The following is a 20781-nucleotide window of genomic DNA, read 5'->3' as shown; positions in this document are numbered from 1 at the left end:
ATTTTTTATTGATTTGCATAAAAGAAAATTATTTATTTTCAATGTTGATTTAGGTGATTAAATTAGCAATGATATTATATGAAATTTTCTATTTTTATCAATCATGATCATATGTGGTGATTGGCAAAATATCTGTTAATCACGATCGCTTTGTTATCAGCAGTAGTTAAATACTTCTGTCGATAAATGAAATAGAAAGATTATACCACAGATGAAATTCTTTTACATCTACATAGAATATATTGCGATTAAACTAGTATTCTTCTATGTAGTAGAAAAATATAAAAAGGTAAGGAAAATAATATTGAAACTATTAACGTAATATTACAAACGATTGGTGAGAAAAATAACGTAAAACTACTCGTTTTTTATACGACATTATTATTACATTGCATCAGTCGACAACTTTGCAATTACAACGATTCGATACATATTTTATCGTCTTTTAACGCTTAATCGATAACATTCAGTTAGAACTTTGTATTGACTAGAGATATCGCAACGATCAGAAATATCGATACGTATATCAATACTTTTACTTCGTAATTCGTAGACTCGTACACTTCATTGTCCATACAAATTGTGTTACATATGTCGAAATCAAATTTAATTTACATACATTGACGTTTTCAAATCCATCTTTTATCTTCGAAGAACATCATATTTGCACTCGGTACTGACCGTAAGTACATATTTCGAATACGTATCATGAAGAGACGAAAAAAGTATCTCGAGTTAAGCATTATTTAAAGTAGTACATAGACATATAGAAATAACATTCGATGATTTTTCCCTCTCTTAATACCTCTTCATATCATTTTAAGGTTATTTCATGCTTCTCATCGATAAGATATCGTACTTTATTCTGGTATTGTAAAATTATAGGGAAATAGTACATTCACACGATATCCAAATAATCCGAAATAACGATCAACCACAAGTTGTTTAAACGAAACACAAGATTTAATCGTGCATTTTATTAAAAAGTTAGGTACGAATAAAAGAAACAAAATTTTCGAACTTTAAAGAACAAGTTAAAAAGAAAATGGCGCGTTTTTTATCTCATGATACTCCACGTTACTAACATACATTTACTATATATTGTGTTCTTTCAAAACACATAATATCTTTCACAAAAGAACAAAACTTAGATTAGACTTTTTATAGTTAAACTTTTAGCGTACTCGCAGACACACAATTTTTTTTTTTTTTAATAAAACTGTTACATTTTGCGACACGTGTAACTCCGAAAATTTACCAACACAGCGATACCTGCGAAGCGTACACATAGAGTGTAGATATGTACTCGTTCATCTTTTTTTCACGCGTATATAATTTCGACATTTTTAGAATTCTGTGTGTGGCCGCTTAGCCAGCCAACCAACAATAGCCGGTATTTCATGAACCCTTTTCTTCAACGCTCGAAGACCTGGATAATTTTCTAAAGCCGTCGCACCAAAAATATTCTCGAAATTTTCAAGGGCCACTGCAAACACGAAGTCCGCCCACGTCGTCTGAAAAACGGTTTGTATACATTTATTTTGTACCTTCTCTATTAAACAATTTTTTTTAATTTACCTTGAAAAATGTGAAAAATCGAAGAGCAATTTTTCACAGCTTTATCTTAGCGCTCTTTTGAATTTTAATACATTGAATCTCTTAACTAGAGATCACTTGCTTTTTAGGAAGAATTTGGATTTTATTTTATTGCCAGAATTTAGTGGATAATTTTAGAAACTTCAACATTTGAGGTATCTGTTAATTAAAAACGACGAAATTGGTATTATTTAAAAAAAAGTGATGTGTATCCTGAATCAATGTCGAATGGAAATTAGGCAGTTCTAATAATCCTTCTCGTGATTCTACAACTTCTAATTTAATTAATTTATAATTAATTAATAACTAATTTAATTAAATACAATTGTTCGGCGACATAATTACAAATACATTTACAGGAATTGTGTAATATGATGAATATCTCGTTAAAGAAATTGAAATCGTAAACTCTAGAGTATTCTTTCACTTTCATTTTTGCTATGAGCTCTTCAATCGCCAAATATTTTGCAATGAAACATGTATTATTAAGAACATAGTCATACTAAATTAATTTAATATGACTATTTATTATTATTATATAATAACACAGTAATGAAAGAAATAAATTGATCTAAGGAACGATAATACGTATCTATGTCTGTGGTAGTGAGAAAAATTCAGATATCTGTAATTAAGTGATTATACTTATAAGCATCATTATATTGTATGTATATGTGTATATTAGACTTGCCAATTGATATTTCGAATGGCATCATTTATCACTCACTAAACAAGAGTCTCATATGCAGAAAAATCATTTTACATATCTTAATCTTTGCTTTGCTTACGATAGTAATAATTTCTATCAAACTTCCTTGATGAGAAAGATATATGAATAATTATCGAAAAGTTGAAAATCTTGGCAAATTCATTTGTACATAGTAAACTAACAGGATACCAGTGAATTTTAAAGATACACGCTGCTCTCAACAGTTAAAGCTGTCTCGTCGCAACAAAGTTTCAGTACTTTGTTATGAACAACATGGCCCAGTTTGCGCAAAGAGTAAAAATTTTAACATTAAATTTGGATAAAAAATCTTACGGTGGAAGCAACGGTATATCCTCCATTTTCGCCAACAGTCTGCTCGAATTTATTCAAGTAAAATGGTATTGTTTCCTTCAAAAGTTTCGCCTTCTTCTCTTCCTTCTTGCAGTGGTCCTCCTCCGTGCGATATTGAGATATAGCTGAAACGTATATGAAACCAACCGTTAAGTTCATTTGTGTTTTTCCCCCAAACGGAGAAGAAATAAGTTGTGAAAGAAGGAGTAGCCTCTCATAGTTTCTACAATTTCTTCATTCTCTTTGCTTTCTTCAATATTGCCTCTGCAAGTTTCTGTGGTTCACGATATTTGAAATATATACAATGTTACCACCGTGGAAATTGTCTTAGAAACTTGGAAAATCTTTCAAGAGGAACAACATTGCTAACTGAGATTCGAGAAAGGAAAGGCAAGTAAATCCTTGCTTCTACTTGGAGCTTTTTTATTTATTTCTGACGAGTAAAGTACTCTTGTTGAAGTTTGATTAAAAGTACCAAGAATGTCGAGATATAAATAACTATTTTTGGGAAGGTCAAGAGAAGCAGAATTATCGAGTAAACGTTATATAACTCTTAGTGATTAAGTAAGAGGAGAAGAGAAACGAGAAAAAAGTCTTTTATCTAGGTCTTAATAAAGTATACTATACTTATCTCCATGAAAGTATCAAGAATAACAACAAGATATAAACGGTTTTCTAGAAATTGTGTAAATATTACATAATTACATCTTGAGCAATATTTTGCGTCTCAGCTTTTGCTTAATGATTATGATAAGCTTATGTATCTGAAAATTCTTCACAGACTCTTTGCATTTTCTATATAGGTATCTCATGATCATGTGATAACACACAGGAGGAAAAAATAGAGGAAAAGAACAGTGTAAAAAAAAAAGTTGCGTAGGAGTATCGTCGTACTACATCGTTCGCCAATTGATGCACGTCATGATGATCGTCACGGTTTAAAGCAGGCCATCAAAAACACGTTTGTTATCGTATGGAAAAATCTGCGACGTTCCAGCTGTTCAGGTGCATCGAATTGTGAATCATCGACGTTACGAAGCGAGGCGAGGGACGTAAATAGAGAAAGAAGAAAAGAAAAGGATTCGCGTAAATGATAAAATATAATCGTTCGTTCTTCGTCGATGGCGGATGGATGGCTTTAATCGTGGACGATATCGATACAATTATATTTTATACATTTGAAACAAATATAAAAGACGAGGAAAAAACCAGAGATACGATCGTTATGATATTATTCAATCGGCAGCCTATTTACCTGGTTTTTTGTTCACCTTCTCTGTCTAGTAATAATTTTTCGATTCGACTGGCGTGACGTTACGTTGGCGGTGTAAAAACACGATTTTAAACACCTGCGGATAGTTGCATGAGTTTCGAGCTATTCCATTCCCTTCGATTTATATTTATGCGATCTACGCGCGGATCGTTAACGCATTATGCAGACAGCAGATGTTACGTAATCACGCATATCGTAATTGGAAATTAGTAACGTTATCGCGTACCAGGATCTTCTTCTCTTCGATCATTGAGTAACACTTCGTTGTCCTCGCTCCTTCCGCGGATAACCAGCGTTTATCACATAGAGACAGGGATTTGCAAAGAACAAAAGTTGTGGAACATTGAAAGTCGTTGAGAGAAACGTGATATTGTCCCGTTACTCGTTAACGCAGTTAAAAAAATCCCGTAGAAAGATTATGATAATAGATAAACTGGGTCGAGTGTTTGTCGAGGGATCTGAAAGATTCTTTCAAGTTGAGCGTCTGAGATTGCAGAGAAGAAAATTTGGAAGCCATCGAATTCGTGATGTCGATAGAAGTCTTCAGTTGGAATCGTTGTATCATAACGTAGTCTCCTTATTGTCGATAAGACGCCGATATTTTTATATTTTAAACGGAAAAAGAAGAAAGAAAATAGAGATGTATTATTTTAAAAAGAGAAACGAATTTTACGATCATATTCTTCAAAAGAGAACGATAAAAACTAAAAGTGACTACTAAAAGTTTCTATCTTCTAAATTCTATCTACGATTCTATAATCTAAAAATTGACTTTTGTAAACAGTTTGACAAACTGTAACATTCGCTTAACGGAAAGACATACGTATCTTGTTTGTACTCGTCTTTTCACAATGAATTCTTGAACGTCTGTCTCCGTGGTGAGACAAATGCAAAGTCATCTCGTCAGTCACTCACATTGCTTCAAATCTCCAAGAGTATCGACGAGCACGTCGCACATCATCGCTTCCCATTCGTCCCTTCCCGTTAGATTGTGCTTCCTCGCCAAGTATCGCGCCACAGCGTTGCTCTGCGCTATCGGTTTCCCGTCTATCTCCAGCACAGGCAGCATTCCATAAGGCATTGCTAAGAACAAACATGACTCGTATGAACACTGTGTAGAGGGAAACGATCGATAGGAAATCACAACACAGCTTCCGAGGCCGTTGCGTTCTTGTGAATAGATGAATCGAAATAATTTCGCTTTTAATCAACATGGCCTAGTAAGGAAATACAGAAATGTCTTCTTCTTTCTTTTTTTTTTCTTTTTTTACGATTACGATGGTCAGGGTATCGAGTGTCTTTGACTGTTGGGAAGGTTTTAAAATCAAGGATAAAAGATCGAGTATAAAATTTTTAATTCTCACGGAAAGGAACGACTCTGTTTAATGCGGTGTACTGAATGTACGAGGAACGATCAGTATCGTTTTGCGGGAAGACCTTATGCAATGATAGTGGACTTACGACTGCGAATAAAAAATTCACGTCGCATAATACCAGACACGGAAAAAATATTAGAAAATGTACACGGTTCTTGTATTGAAAATTGAAATGCAAGGAATATAAATCGAATGTCTCTTGCGAACGTAATTTTGTGTTTTACACCGACAGGATTGATTTACAGACTTACGTTGATTTTTTGCTTCTCTATCTGCAAGAGACATATAAGATTATATCGAATACTATGCTGCGTAAAAACTTTTATTATACTATTTACGATACAAATATCGCAACGGAAAATCGAATTTTATGTCTGCTTTGTTCTTTTGACTTTTCAGCTATGTTCTTGTTCATTTTCAAACTGATTTTAATTTTTTATCCTTTTTCCCGACAAATCCTACAAATTTTTTAGATGCACGAGAAACATAGAAGTATTTTTGTATTCCTATTTTATGTCACCTACTTACGGTTTTCTCAAAATATTCGAAATGTTTCGATTCACTGAAAGCAATAAAGATTGCAACATAAAAATTCGGGGACCGTAAGTGAATTAAGCTGGTATTCGGTAAACACGATATTACGGAAGGAAAACTTAATGAAAAGTTCGACTTTATTCCGTATGAAATTCTACTTTAAGTAAGTTTAGCCTGCGCGTGAAACGAAAGTTTTATATACAGGAAAGTTTGAGTAAATGGTAGATATCTGAGAGTTGAACGATGAAAGTAAAAATCGATTTCTCGCACTTACATTTCTTCAATTCAGGCCAGCGTTCTTTGGGGATCCTCTCGTCGATATAGTCGATGCCAGCGTATGCAAATATGTAGCGAATATGCTCGGCACGACCACGGGCGTTAAAGTAGATCAATTTGTAAGTTGGTAGTCCCTCGCTCATTTTTCTTTACCTGCCAACTTATCGAGAAGAATGTTACAATTATCTCGTGTAATTAACAGACTGTATGCGTGTTTGTGTATACAAAGAATAATTTATTTATAGATGGAATAATTCGTATACTACGTAAGATAAATCATTTAGAAGGCTGGATTTTTTGAAACAATTAATTATATCGAAAAATATTTCGAACGAGACCTATTCTGTTCTGAGAAAAAAATAATTAAATGTAATTAGTTTCTTTTTACGTGAACACGTTCGTGATAAATGAAGATCAACTTTATCTTTTTAAATAGAATCATATATCTTATTAATACGTTAAAGTAGCAGATATTTATCTTCGGCTTTTTCAGTTCTATCGTATAAAAAGCAACAAGATACACGAAATAACATAATTCCGACAAGGACAACATAAACGCAAGAAGTGTTGATATTGAAAAAAATATTTAATTTTGTATATACATATTTTCATATTTGAAAAAGTTTGCGGAATCACGAAGATCTACAAACAAATAATACCATAAACCGAACGTTTCATGATCCTTTTCTAATTAGAGTGTGTGACAGCATGTAAGAATGTTTCTTAAAAATATGACTTATTATTATGCAATTACATAATCGCAATTATAAACGATTAAGACTTTTTCACAACGAGGCAATCTATCCAAAGTATAAAACTCGTTATATTTGATGAGAAAACAAATCTCTACTTAGGTTTCATTTCGTTTCATCGCGTTCATAAAAAGTGAATTTATATGAACACATCGTGCAATTTAGTAATTAGGACTGTTGATCTCGCCGCAACATAGACGAATAGAAAAAAGCCATTTAAAATGATACAACGTCGGGAAGACAATTATAAAAATTATAAATGGAACACAACATAAAATTGCATTTAATTCTTCTTTCTTTTTTTTTTTTTTTAATCGCGAATGTTTGCAAACGAAGTTTCAATCTGTTTACAATGATAGCAACGGGAGGAGGGTGTCTATGAAAGTTATAAATGCGATATTGGATAACATTTCTGCGAGTGGATTTGTTTTTCGTTGCAAATGTTTTTTAAACGAATCCACAATCTGTTGGAGACAACGGAACAGTAACGGGACGACTGTTAGGGAAATAAAAAGATCACGTTTTATTTGAACAGGCAAATCTTTGAAATCTATTTGAAAGTCTATTTAAAATGGTACGAGCTCAAAAAGAATGGTGAAGGTTATTGAGGAAGGGTTAATTAATACCTTGATCGGTGCCAAGATAACAAATTATTATACAAAACAGTGAAGTATCCACGTCTGACATTAATATTGAGAATTACTATTATTGTAATTTAATTTTTAACCGATCCTGAAAATCCGTAGAACGTAAAAAGTATAAAATGTTACTGTGCACTTCAAGATTAAATGCACTGTAATTTAAAAACATTTATGGAGCGAAAACAAATAATTTATTCAGAATAAGAATTCTACGTAATCGTGTTAAAAAGCAAAACGTACTTATAACGCGTTTAAACTCTAAATATATAAAGACAATAAGGGGAAAAAATTAAACGAAGAATCATATTTTTTGTAAATTTACACAAGATTTTATCTAAAAAAAAATTGGCTTGTACCAATATTTTTATTTGTCGCTACAAGTTACGAGGGTATTAAAAAATTGGCGACGAATGGACGAAGAGATAAGAATTTATCAGACTTGCTATCGTAAATTTCGAGACGTTGCATCGGATATTCTTGAAAATCTTTGGACAATGGCCTCGACATTTCGCAGCTTCTATCCTCGAAGCGGAAGAACTCGGCGTTAAAAGCGACAGAACTGGAGAAACCCGGTGACCGCGAGCCTTTCACGCTTTCGACAGATTTCTCATCCCTCGTAATCCTCCCGGTGTCATTCATTTTCCATCCTCGTATTGCGATTTGTTGCTTCCAACCAGGGGACACCTCGTCTTGTGATTTCCTTTTCAGTCGTGTGAAACATGATCGAACACTTGTTCAAACACACAATTCATATTTATCTAACTCGACAAAACGCCGTGTCATCGAAAAAATAGCACTCTTTGGCTTTTATGTAAATTCCAATAAATTATGATAATATTCATGGAGACATTATTGCTATCTATTTTTTCTGTCGTCATCCAAATTGATTTGTGGCTATATACATATATATATATATATATATATATATATATATATATAGTACATATATATATATATATATATTTGTACTTTCTTTTGTTCTTTCTTTTTAATTTATGTGATTTGAGAATTACATTTCTGAAAGTTCAGTGGAATTCGATGCTTTATTTTTATCAGTAGAATCTTGCTTGTCATTATCAGAGCGCTGACGTTTGCGCGTTTACGGAAAGTTTAAGGATACAAAAATGCAGAAAAATGTAGAAAATATGTAAAATATCGAAAGTGGAGTACTTCTAATAATATGTAGCAGCACGTTTAGAAACAAATTTCTGCTTGGCTTACGTTTCTTCACCTGTGCTCATAAAGATACGAAATTGCGTAAAGATTCACGGTAATTATTGGATCTTTGTTCTTTCCTATCTCCTTTTTTCATTCGCAACTTATATGAAATATGAATTAATATTCAACGACGTGCGTTTTGTGCCACGAAATGAATTATCTCGCGTTAAGACTGCCGCAATTCTTACGTTTGATATTTCATTTAACAAGCAGCCGCGCGTTCCCGAGTTGGAAAGCCAGCAACCGCCACTCTGAACTTACGCTGAGAATAATATCAGTAAAAGCGAGCGAGAGATGATTAGAAAGAAAATGCAAGGAACAGTAAGAGGGATATCACTAGACTGCGCATTTTTGTGCAAGTATAGCAGGATATTTGGAAGTGTAAAATTTTAACGAATGCGTATAATATGAAAAAATATATGAAATATCCAAGGTATACTTTTATTAAACTTACTTTTTATAATGCTTGGTAGGTAAAACAATTTTTTATCCAGATTCCACTTTTTCAATTATATTTTCAAAAATGCTCCACCCAAAAATTTTCTATCCAGGTTGTACCTTTCTAATTATATTTTCCAAAATTCTCGATAGGTGAAACAATTTTCCACCGATGGTTTACTTTTTTAATTATATCCTCAAAAATATGAACCTGCATAACGTTTTTTTCCTGCATTATTTTTTTTCGTTGTTACTTGATACGGCTAGAAATTAAATAGTGAGAATAAAAAGAATTGGAAGTATCATTTTCGAAAAAAAATTTTGTTTTTCCATAAAAAGGTTGTTTGTATGAATATTAATATCAGTAAATATGGAGGGAAGTGTAATCATAATAATTCGTACAGTTTTTAACATTTCATACGTGATATAGGTTGTGTGTGATGTATGTTATACGATTAGTTTCCTAAATTAGACTGTGTGCACCATGTGCCAGCAAATTCCCTCCATCGTGCTTGAACATGTGCGTAGATAAATCTGCCTCAATTATCCCATCAGATAAGAAAATCTGTATTGACCTTCTTAAGCAAACTACATAATGGACTTACATATCTTCTCTTAAGATATAACATTTTTTTTATCGTTAATTAACAGATCTTTGAAATGATAGAACAGAGAAATCGTAAAATTATATAAAGTAGTATAATATGCGTAATAAATAAGTATCGTTATATTTTTCTAATAAATAACATTCTCATAAACAAACAATTTTTTATAAACAATAGTTTCCCATAAAACTATAGTTTTGCCACTGCAGCTTTATCTATTTCCGCTCTTCAATTATGAAGGATTAATCTTCACGGAACTTCTGGAGCGGCTGAAGATTTCTCACGATGAAACGCGATGAATTTGATACAAACTACGCGGAAATAAAGACAGCTGCGATAGAGGATTACGAGATTGATATTAATTAATTTATCTGTGGCAATCGTTATATCGATTCGTTACGTTATTGCGACAAGCCACGCAACATTTTATTGCTTCTGTTTCTACAATTTAATTACAAAATATTCAATTTCCCGTTGTAAACAAGGAAAATAGGAGTGCAAGTTTGTACAGCTTTTATCAAGATTACGTGCCATTGAAAATATCGATTGATTGACTTCTCATGTCTCGTATTAATCGACATCCGATGTATGGAACCTGGAATATTGAAATATTGGGAAGTCAGTTATATTCAGTTGCTCTATATATTTGATGTATAAGCCTTGTAACATGTGCTTCTTCATCAGACGTTTACGAGATACCGAACGATGGCTACGCTTGTAGTATCCACAAATTTTACGTCGATTTATAATCGAAGATTCGATCAAACTATCGGTAGATTTGAAGATTTTAGGAATTGAATTTAATATGAAGAATTTTAGTTGTATAGATCATCGACGAAAGTCTATTAAACTGACCCTTTCAACAATTCTATACATACTTGTATTATATATTTTATTTTTTAAAAATAACGCGTTTCATAGCTATTGGCATGATCAGGGATCGAAAGTATAAAAAATAATTGTGGCAATTCGAGCTGTGAAAGCCTCTAGAGTAATATTATATTGGTCTTCACAGCGACGTTGTAGCATCATGTCATTTTCAAAGTTCTCAGAATTTGTACTGTATCCGAATTCAATGTCCAATATTCTTTCCGGTTGCTGGAAGAATTTCTTCAAAACTATGTTAACCCATGAAGAATCAACCAACAGTTTCTCATAATGCCGTTTTATCCAGATCCTTTAAAACTCATGAAATTGTAGAATCCAGATGGAAAAAGCAAAGACGAGGTAAACGCGAAGTTTATCCTTGGAATTGCTTGTCGTGGTGGTAATGTTAATGAATAGAATTCGATAATGCAAATTCATTGGGGAAAAGATGGCAGATGAAATTCGCTGACGCAACGTTGCCCCTTAATGGGCTGAGAATTACGCTCCATGGGATCGCTCACTGCATTCTTCGAAACGATCCTCGTAATTCACAGGCTCGTAAACTGCTTCCGTAACCGTAACGAATTTCAATCTTGTTCGCGGATCTCTGACCGCTCGTTTCGAGGGTAACGAGAGGGTTGCGTGTTCACGTGCGTGCAACAGAAGGTGTTATCGTGATTGTAAGGCGTGCTCGAGCAGATAAGTCGAATATGCTCGCGGAAATCGTCGAGATTCATTGCCCAACGCTGGCTGATAGTCGAAATTAACTTCGCCTCGTCCGATTTCCGTGTTCACATCGCTTTCACGATGGTTAGGCGTTTCTTCGTTCGTTTCTGACGCTGAGTTTTCCCGTGTCACGGTTAACCCATATTTGGATGTGTGTACACGTTGAATAGAAATGGTGGTTGGGGGTTGAAACGCGGACAGAATGGAAAGCGGACTATGGGAAACGCCGAGAAAGAGGCGTCGGTGAGTTGGAGACTCGTCGATGCTGAAGTAAACGTGTATTTCGCGTCTTATAGCGAAGGAAGCGAGGATGCGTGTGAAATTTTACAAAATATTGGAAAATGTTCTAACGAACATTTAAGAAATGAAATTAAATTGTAAAAAGAAAAAAAATGGTAGCCTCAAGACGTTCCGCTTTCTGTCCCATTGCGGAAAACTGCAAAAAATATGTATCTTGAGAACAGATGAAGATAAGAAATGAAAAGGAGAAGCACGATTTGCTATGTATTTTTCGCTATATTTTATATTTACTGTATATTGCCGGAGATGAAATACCCATCAAATCCCTGATTCAGAAAATCAATTATTCCATATATCCCCTGGCGAGAGGGAGCGAAAATTAATCCGATTAATTGTAATGGTGGATCAGCTGGATCCTCATATTCCGAACACCCAGAGACTCGCTAACTACGAAGCAACTGGTCTGTTTGTGACGCCTCCTATTGTTTGCTAGAGATTAATCTGCTGGTAAGCAGCGTCAGAATGCGACGATAACTAAACCGTCCGAAGATCGGATTATAGCAAATGAAACGCGTCTCTGCGCCAGTCTGACCGATTAACAGGGCCTATGGGGGTGGCTTTCAAATTTGCAAGCAAGGAATTACAGTGTAACGAGCAACTCGTATCGATTATCCAATGGGTTCATATGGAGGCGAATAGAAACTCGAACTCGAAACGTTTTCGACTGAGTATCGCATTCATCCTTTAAATGCTACTTCAACGCAGGCAAAAGTTCACTTTGGTAATTTCGAGTTTTCTCATTGAATAATCTTTCGTTCGTCGATTCTACACGCTTAACCGACTAGATAAATTCGATGATTTTAAGCAATGTAATTAATGCAATTGATTAATTTTTCTTAAAGTGTGAATTATGGTGGAAGATTAGAAACCGTAACATTACAAAGTACAAAATTAGAAATACAGGGGAACTTTATATTTTCCTTTACTGCTGATTAATTTCTTGCTGAACGTGCAACGACTCGGGAAAACTTTCGTTGCCTGTTGTAAACGTTGATCGTAACGTACATAGATCAAGGAACATCACAAATTTCACTTGGCTACTTACGTTCGTACAATGAAGAATCCACGTAATAACGTACGGCTAATATATCACTATAGAAATCAGATGGTTATACATACGCAACAATTTGGAAGAGGATATTTGCTTTCGGATTGGGAATATCAGGGAATAGAATTGTTATTATGCGAATGACTGACGTTGATTTAATGTAATTAGTTAGGAGTAGAATTACAAAACGCACCAATACGATGGAATTGCACAGTTATTATAAAGAAACAAACGATATTATATTTAGATATACAGAAAAAGTGACACTTCCGTATTGTCAATTATGATATAATTATATAACGTAATACGGTTAAATAATACGAATATTTGTAAATGCTATTAAATTGTTAAATTTTAATAATTTTTAATCCGTCTTCGTATCAAAGCAAATACGAGCAATTTACAACGTTGCTAGTTATGACAATAAATTTCTATTTGTCGTGTCAGTAATCTCAAATCTCGTTGGTTGCAATGAAAAGTCAAAAATCAAGCTTCGACAAATAAATGAAACATCGTATTATTCTCGGTCGATATCGAGTCACTTTCGAGATTACATGAATAAAATCTGAAAAACTATTTTGATGACTTTCTTGTCGAGGCATCGTTCTGATGTCGATATCGCATTAAGCAACTCGAAGATCGAAGTCTCGGTAACGAGATTGTCGCGTCAAAGACGAAGCGAGGCTTGTTACCTAGGCGATGATGGAAGCTATGCAACTATAAAGAGTACTAGCACCTTTTTCTACGATTTTATACGGCGCGATGCTAGTCGAAGCTCTTGGAAAATATTGCAACAAAAAGTCAATATATAAAACAAGAAATAGGAGGTTTTTCCTTAAAACAATTTAATCACTGTTCACGCAACTTTTATTGTTTTCATCTAGAACCGAGCAAGAAAAATAACTATTTTATTTTTATACCTTCTCTATATTGGAATTGTAAAAATTTGTCTGTTTAAAATGCATTGGAAAGTTTCGTCGAATTATAAAGTTACACCGTTGGTTGTCACCACAGAATCGATTTTAGAATGGATTTCAAAATGACGTAAGAACGATTTTAATGAAATTTTAAGGGTACATATGTACGTACATAGAGAAGGGAATGTAGTTCACACGCTTTGCTACTAGGAATATTTGTAACCTACATGGCTTTCGGGGAAAATAAATTTCTGTTGCAAATAACGCTAATTACAAATTCTATTTTCTCAAGCTTCATGGAAATTCACATGAGAAATTAACCTGTCGAGACTCAACATTTTTATATAATACTATCTTGACAAGTACATTTTAGAAACAAACGAATATTACTCCAACCAATAAAAGATCTCTAAATACTATGCGATCAAATTTCCTGATTTTATCTAAACATATGTTTCTAAATGTTAAAATAAACTATTTCTCGATAGTTTTCCAAGCTTTCTAAGATAAATAATAGTATCAGACATTGTTCCAATTTCCATGAAGATCCATTGAAATTTAATATCAGAAAATGATCTATTAACAATTTCAATTTTATTCGACGCTATTTTAACCTTCCGCAATCGAGCGCTCCGCTACGAAGCCATTAAAAATTTGTCTTTAACCTGTCAAATCATAATTATCTCGCGTATTCTTGCAACGAGCAGGTAAGATACAATCAGAAAGATAAACGTATTGGCCGAAAATATATTACACTACCAAACAAAATCGTATCGCACTGCGCAATGATAGTAAGTGAGTGATTGGTGGTGAGTGATGCGGCTATGACTCTTCATTCTACGCATATATTTAACTAATTATATGAAAACACGTTCTTTCTACTGAAATTACTTGGAGTATCTGGTAATATGAATAAACGAAACCTTCCAGTGCAAAGGTTTAAAACAAAAAACAATATAGCATACGATTACTGTAATATTAATATTACTAACGAAAATTTACAAATATAATTTATAAATCGGAATACGTGTATATAGTAAACCAAAGAATACAACATATTATCCATTAACGACACAAAAATTAACAGATACGATCAGATCTAACTGCTCAATCGCTATAATCCTACATGTTCGAATCCTCGAGCAAACACCAGCAAACAGTTCGATTGATATTGTCCAACCTTCGAATTAGCTGTTATAACTAAAATATTTTCCATCGTTACAATGCATCTCGTCCCCAATTACATCGTTAATTTCGTTTCCGAGGTTCCGCTACAATACTTCGCAACGAGCAATTCAATAATTGAGACAACGACTCGCGTGATGCGCAGCAGTACGCTGGCCGTGAATCAATTGCATCGGATTACCTCGATTAATACGATTTTCCAGGACTACGCTGTAATTTCGAGTTAATTAATACGATAAAGTGCAATCGCGATCCGATGGAAACGCCTTCATTCTTACTTTTTCACGCGATTTCACATCGGAGTCTAAGGAAAACGAGCTGCATCTTGCGGTATCTTACGGCAAGACCGAAATTCATAGGACACAGGAAACCTGCTAAACAATAAATACGACATGGTTCCACGCTATGGACGCAAAATCAATGTTGGATGCCACGCTAATTCGGTTGGCGGCTGAACAGGTCGAAGCATGGAGCTCAAAGTGTTTCCGTTCCCTCATCCTCCCTTCAATAAATCTTGTTTCTCTCTCTCTCACACACACTCTCTTTCTCTTTCTCTCTCCTGAAAACTCGATCATCCGATTTGTGTAACGGAATTTGTTTTGTCTTCCTGTTAATAATCTGTTAATACCAATAAGTTGCCTAATCGCGACACTTTTTGAGAAAGTTTCTTCTACTCGCAAGGTGAAACTCACTCGTGATGTCGTCTTCGAAAAGATATTTCTCGCGTATTACGTTTTGTTTTACGTTTGGAAATCCATGTGAAAAGAGTGCTCGGAATTAGGATGAAAAATATGTATATATTGTCTATGAAATATCTTGGAAGCTATTTGGTTTCAAAAGGTAGTTGCAATTTAGAAATACCTTGTTTGTGAAGAAGGTTGACTCTATTGAGATTAATCGTTTCTGAAGATTTCAATGTGAATAAGATTTTACGGGAAATTGAAAGATGTAAAAATGCGCGCGAAAGTATACAAATATGCAAAGTCTAGCAGCTATTAATAGTCAGTAAGTAAAATAAATTTCTGTCTAGGTTCTTCTCCTTCATCATGCTCTATAGAAACATAAATTTAAATAAATATCAGCAGTGAGTGTAGCGATGTAGTCGACCTGATATTAGAGCGAAAAACTTGTTTAAAAATGGAATCGATCAATTTAACTTGTCACTGGCTCACTTATCAGCGTTTATGTAACTCTTTCTCCCATTTCCTCTGCGTGAAACATGCAGCTTGGGAGTTTCGATTCGATAAAATGTTGCAACTCTGAATATCCTTTGATCGTAAATTGAAGCATGAAAATATCATATATGTCGTTTTTCGCTCTGAAACTGGATGAAAGAGGGAAATTGACTTGGTTCTTTCGCTGTTCCATCTTCTTCTCTTTTTCTATATTTCGGCTGCGGAATTACTCCGCCCACGGTGAAATTTGTAAAATTTAGTTGAATGTTATTACGGGATACGCGATTTATCGATGGAAGGAAAGAAGAGAAATATTTACTCGTTGAAAGCTTAGTAGAACAACGTTTACTTCGCAGATGTGGAACATTTATTTCGGTTACCTATCGGTTGTATCGTTATCGACTTGCCAATCATGAAACGCAGACGCCACCGGCCAGTTTATTCAATAATAAATTATCTGACGCGTCGATTGATCACGAACACATGCCGTCCACGAAATTGAATTGTGTTCGAATCTCTGTATTATATTGTAACGTTCTTTCGTTTTGCAACGATTCGTTTAGTCGTAAATAAAAACAGAATTTTTACACTCAACTCGATTCGCATAATGGAAATCATAAAATTAACAAAGGACAATTACAGTTAGATTTAAGATTAGGTAAGTGGCGAATAATGGCTCGTATTATTGATTCTTCTCTCCTTCTTTGAGGGTATCTTCGTCGCTCTATAGCTTCTTTATTGTTGTAACCTTATTTTGTATAAATTAGATTAGTAACGAGGATTTGAGACGAGGGTTAATTTAACAATAACATATGAATTCTTTTCATTCAGATTTTCACACGATAAACTGATCAGCCTCGTGAAAAAGTTGATCTTGAATATACCACAAAATTTAAACACGTTCTATAAAATTCCCCGATTTAATTGTTTAAGTATATAATTAATATTCAGCATGTTAAAAAACGAACGACCTATTTTTCCAAATTTACAATTACCTATCGCAAGGAATTGTAAAAAGTCACAGGCTCCAAGGGAAATTTTCAAAAAGTTGTTTTCTGCTATTTTTCTCTGTGCTTGAAATTATGAAGGTGATCAGCGTGGCTCCTGAGCAAATTAAACTAACAGAATGAAATAATTTCAGTATACAATTATATATATATATATAATTACGGAATTTCAATTTTGAAATTTAAATTATTATTTAATACTACGCCGTAAATAGTATCAATGGTACTTATTACGTAGAGTACGAAATACAAATCAACGTATATTATTAAAACTCTAAAATTAAGTAACTATCGCTGTACCAAGAATACCAATTAAGAGTTAATCACAGATTTGCCAGAGTGACTAAGGAATTTTAACAATAGAAGATTTTTAATCGAACTTCTCTTTCAAGCTGAGTTGACCGTGATTCAATTCACGAATATCGGAGGGGAAAAGTCGTAGCAGTCTTCCAGTTTCGATTCACTCTCATCTCTTTTCGAGAGGGTACTCGCGATTCGCGGCTGCTTCGAGAACTTCCTGCTGGTTCATCCATTGAACCTCATTCTTCGACGTTCTTTTAATCCCTCGTCTTCCATAGACAAGTCGTAAATCTTTCGAGAACTATTAGGTCGTCCAAAAAGTTTCTTTCGTTTTATGAGGAAATAGTAGACGCACAATGTTTTTTGTTTTATATTATTTTGTCGAATTACGTACGATCCATTTTGTTCTGTTGAGATAAACACGGCGAAATTTCACAGACTTGGTTTCACGTTTGTACGAAGGTGCATTGTTGTAAAGAAACACGTTTGCGAAAGAAATACACTTTCCGGACAACCTAATACTGTCTCTGTTCGTAAAAATTCTGTTCTACGTTTATTTCGTTCTTTCATATTAAAGAAAAGCGATACTGATCGATAAGTTACTTAATACAGTTTAGTATGTGTAACTAGTTAAAATATAGTACAACTGGTAGTTACGATTTTCGTAGCCTTCAAATATTTAGTGTATCTCATTAAGCGTACTATAGTTAGCATAAGTGAAGAAATAGATCGAAAATGTATAGTACAATTTCTTCCTATGACATTCTTCTTTTTGGGGAAGATAGATTTGAAATATTTTACCTCAGAAACTTGTAAAGGTTATACGCTTTACAAAAGCTGTTGCTTCGCTAAAAATAATATTTGGTAGGATATTCTCTCAGTCAAATTTTATTAAGTATTTTTACGATTTTGTTGTCTCAGAGTCATAACTTTACAATTGTTTCATTACGATATATGGGGTACTTGTGTAATCAATTAGAATCATGAAAATGATAAGAGTAGTAAATAGTATAATTGAAAAACATGATTTTGTTAATGTAATTTTATCGAATAATGTTAAAAAGTGACTAGAAGTAATATTAACAACTACCTTTTAAAAATATCTGAAACGAAGATTAATGGAAATGCAGTATATATATCGAAATAAAAAATATTGGAAAGTCCCCTGAGCTGTCTTGTTATTTTATAAATTTTTATTATAGATACTATACGAATTCCCAACTATGCGAATAATTTTCCCATTTAATTTAGGAAAAGTTTCATAAACTAAATATATTTCATTACGGTATATCTAACTTTATTTAATTGCATTTACCTATATTTAGCTATGTTTAATATAGAACACCTGCACCCTATATATAATATAGTTTATATGTAAATATAATACAGCTTCATTGACGGTTTCCAAAAATTTTTTTTTAGGCACGGATTGACTGGGTCTTTGATGAGAACGTCGGCTATTATAGCCGATAAATTTTCATTATCCCTCGTGTCATCAATTTCGCGGCACGGAAATTCATCGTTGCTCGAGCCACGCGAAAAATATCCAGGCCAAAGGAAAGGAACGAACGAGAGAGAGAGAGAGAGAAAGATGGGGGAGGGGAAAATGGAGGAAGAAAAATGCGAGAGAAATAAAAGGGAGGAGGCCGAAAAGAGAGCTGTTCGTATTAGGTCGGTGAGGTACGTATAGACGACTTTGAAGTGGGTACATGAATAAAAAATATGCCGCTAACACGCGTCGACCTATTTCGGCTTCTTTTCTTCTTACTTTCTTGTAACCATGAATATTAAAACGCGTATAGTTCGTGAAATGTTAAGGGCCAGTTATCGAGTAGAAATTTTTAAGGAATTAATCGATACATCGATTCTGTTTTATCTTTTACTTTTCTTATGAATTTCAATTAGTTTGAAGGAAAGCAATCTTTCGTTTATATTTAGATTTAATTAGAAGCATCGTAGTTTAGGTAAAAATTATGTTCCATTATGTAATATGGAAAAATGTGTAAAATATTCGAGGAATAGTACTCGATATAATATTACCCAGTGCTATTATCCAGTATTATTTAAATTATATCTATAAAAATATTAATTTGCATATACAGCTTACAGTATAATCGATATACAGAAGTATTAAGATATAAAACATTAAGGGATTAATAAACATAAAAGTTTATATTATAAAATAATTCATCTCTTCTAGATAATATTTTTAATATGTTATTATTCATGACAAGTACCGTTTTACTATTACGTTATGAGATGCAAATGGTGGATAGAAATGACAGGGGATGAATGGGATTATATCATTGAGCAGAACATTTTGATAAGGTACGACAAGAAGTATTTATAACTTCCAGGACTAAATGAAAATACAGTAATGCATGGAAAAGATAAAATGATGAACATTGTATTTTTCTGATTGTACCTTAGAAGTTTGAACAGTGTTTGTGATTTTTTAAGATGACCAATATCCATCCCATTCAGAATACGTAATCGACATATACAATCCAAAATTCTTTCTAAAAACTAAATGCAAGCACAAACACTTACGTCCATTTCACCATCAAAAATGTCAAACTTCGGATGAAAATCCTTTCCACAAATGAAACACAAGCGAGGAATTGAAGCTTTCATTTCACTTTCTAATCCTAAACTTCACTCTTCATTCACTGCCAGAGCAACAAGTTCAGAGGATCCATTCGTACCACGAAACAGTAGAAAGCAGGCAGAAAAGACCGGACACAAAGTGGAACAAAGGACACGTATAAATTAGAATATATCCATTTTGCTACGATTACTGTCACGATTACTGCACAGAAAATAATCGATTCAAATTGACCAGCAGTCTCCTCGTATAAAAATTGCTGCAGTGAATCAGATCAAATAAAAAAGTATCAAACAAAGCAAAGGAAAGAACCGAAGACGCACAAAAATCAGAATAAATTCTATAATTATTCGATAGACAATGATCGAGCGAAACTCAACGTCGATGGTCTTGCGTATAAATCCAATAAAAGATGGACGATGCAAATTTATCAGCAGTATCCTCGCATAAAAATTCCTCACCCCTTCGACCAAGTAAGAAACCACACGAAATAAAGAAAAGAAATTACACACAGAAATAGATCAGAATGATTTCTTGTAGCTACATCTAGCGTCACGATGATTCCATGGAAGATGTGGTCGATTTAAACTCACCGCCAGTGTCCTCGCGCGGATATTCCACCACCCTTTCGAGCAGGTTGGACGAACACTCGTACGGAGCGCGGCTCGCACTGAGCTTGCACGCGAAACGAATCCGGGGTCCTCGTGTTCCTTCGCCACCACTTGCTCGCCTCCCTCGGCTTTCCAGCTACGTCGAGCACGATGCGCAACCTCGGAATATTTATGCCACCATTCCGCTTCCGTTCCAACCCTCCCCGCCGGCCGAACGAGCTGTTCGAAACGAAAATTGTTTCACGACTCGGAAGGTTTCCCTCCTTCCCTT

General features: G+C 34.1%; 1 protein-coding gene and 1 long non-coding RNA gene across 8 annotated transcripts in view; one reads left to right on the top strand and one right to left on the bottom strand.

The window, feature by feature from the left end:
* Window positions 1-361: 361 nt before the first annotated feature.
* LOC122566798 (glutathione S-transferase-like) overlaps window positions 362-20781 on the bottom strand; it is a 57723-nt gene continuing 37303 nt past the window's right edge. For 2 of the 4 annotated variants that reach the window (XM_043724560.1, XM_043724561.1), the window contains exons 3-6: window positions 6114-6275; window positions 4845-5012; window positions 2639-2781; window positions 362-1514 (exon numbers count right to left, since the gene is read on the bottom strand). In XM_043724560.1, coding sequence (XP_043580495.1) covers window positions 1347-1514; window positions 2639-2781; window positions 4845-5012; window positions 6114-6258 — 624 coding nt within the window. In that variant the 5' untranslated portion in view covers window positions 6259-6275 and the 3' untranslated portion in view covers window positions 362-1346. Of the gene's footprint in view, window positions 1515-2638; window positions 2782-4844; window positions 5013-6113; window positions 6276-20492; window positions 20632-20781 lie in introns of those variants that run through there. The other 2 variants (XM_043724559.1, XM_043724562.1) reach the window with 2 other exon arrangements.
* LOC122566805 lies at window positions 546-20574 on the top strand. 4 transcript variants are annotated; one of them, XR_006316628.1, is made up of 5 exons: window positions 546-682; window positions 1351-1524; window positions 18717-18974; window positions 19495-20372; window positions 20440-20574. It is a non-coding gene; the product is annotated as an uncharacterized LOC122566805 (long non-coding RNA). The 4 variants fall into 4 exon arrangements; XR_006316630.1 differs by having other exon boundaries at window positions 19971-20486; XR_006316629.1 differs by having other exon boundaries at window positions 19652-20486.

Source organism: Bombus pyrosoma, linkage group LG4 (assembly GCF_014825855.1).
Source record: "Bombus pyrosoma isolate SC7728 linkage group LG4, ASM1482585v1, whole genome shotgun sequence".
Taxonomy (NCBI): domain Eukaryota; kingdom Metazoa; phylum Arthropoda; class Insecta; order Hymenoptera; family Apidae; genus Bombus; species Bombus pyrosoma.
This window is presented reverse-complemented; position numbering and strand designations above follow the sequence as displayed.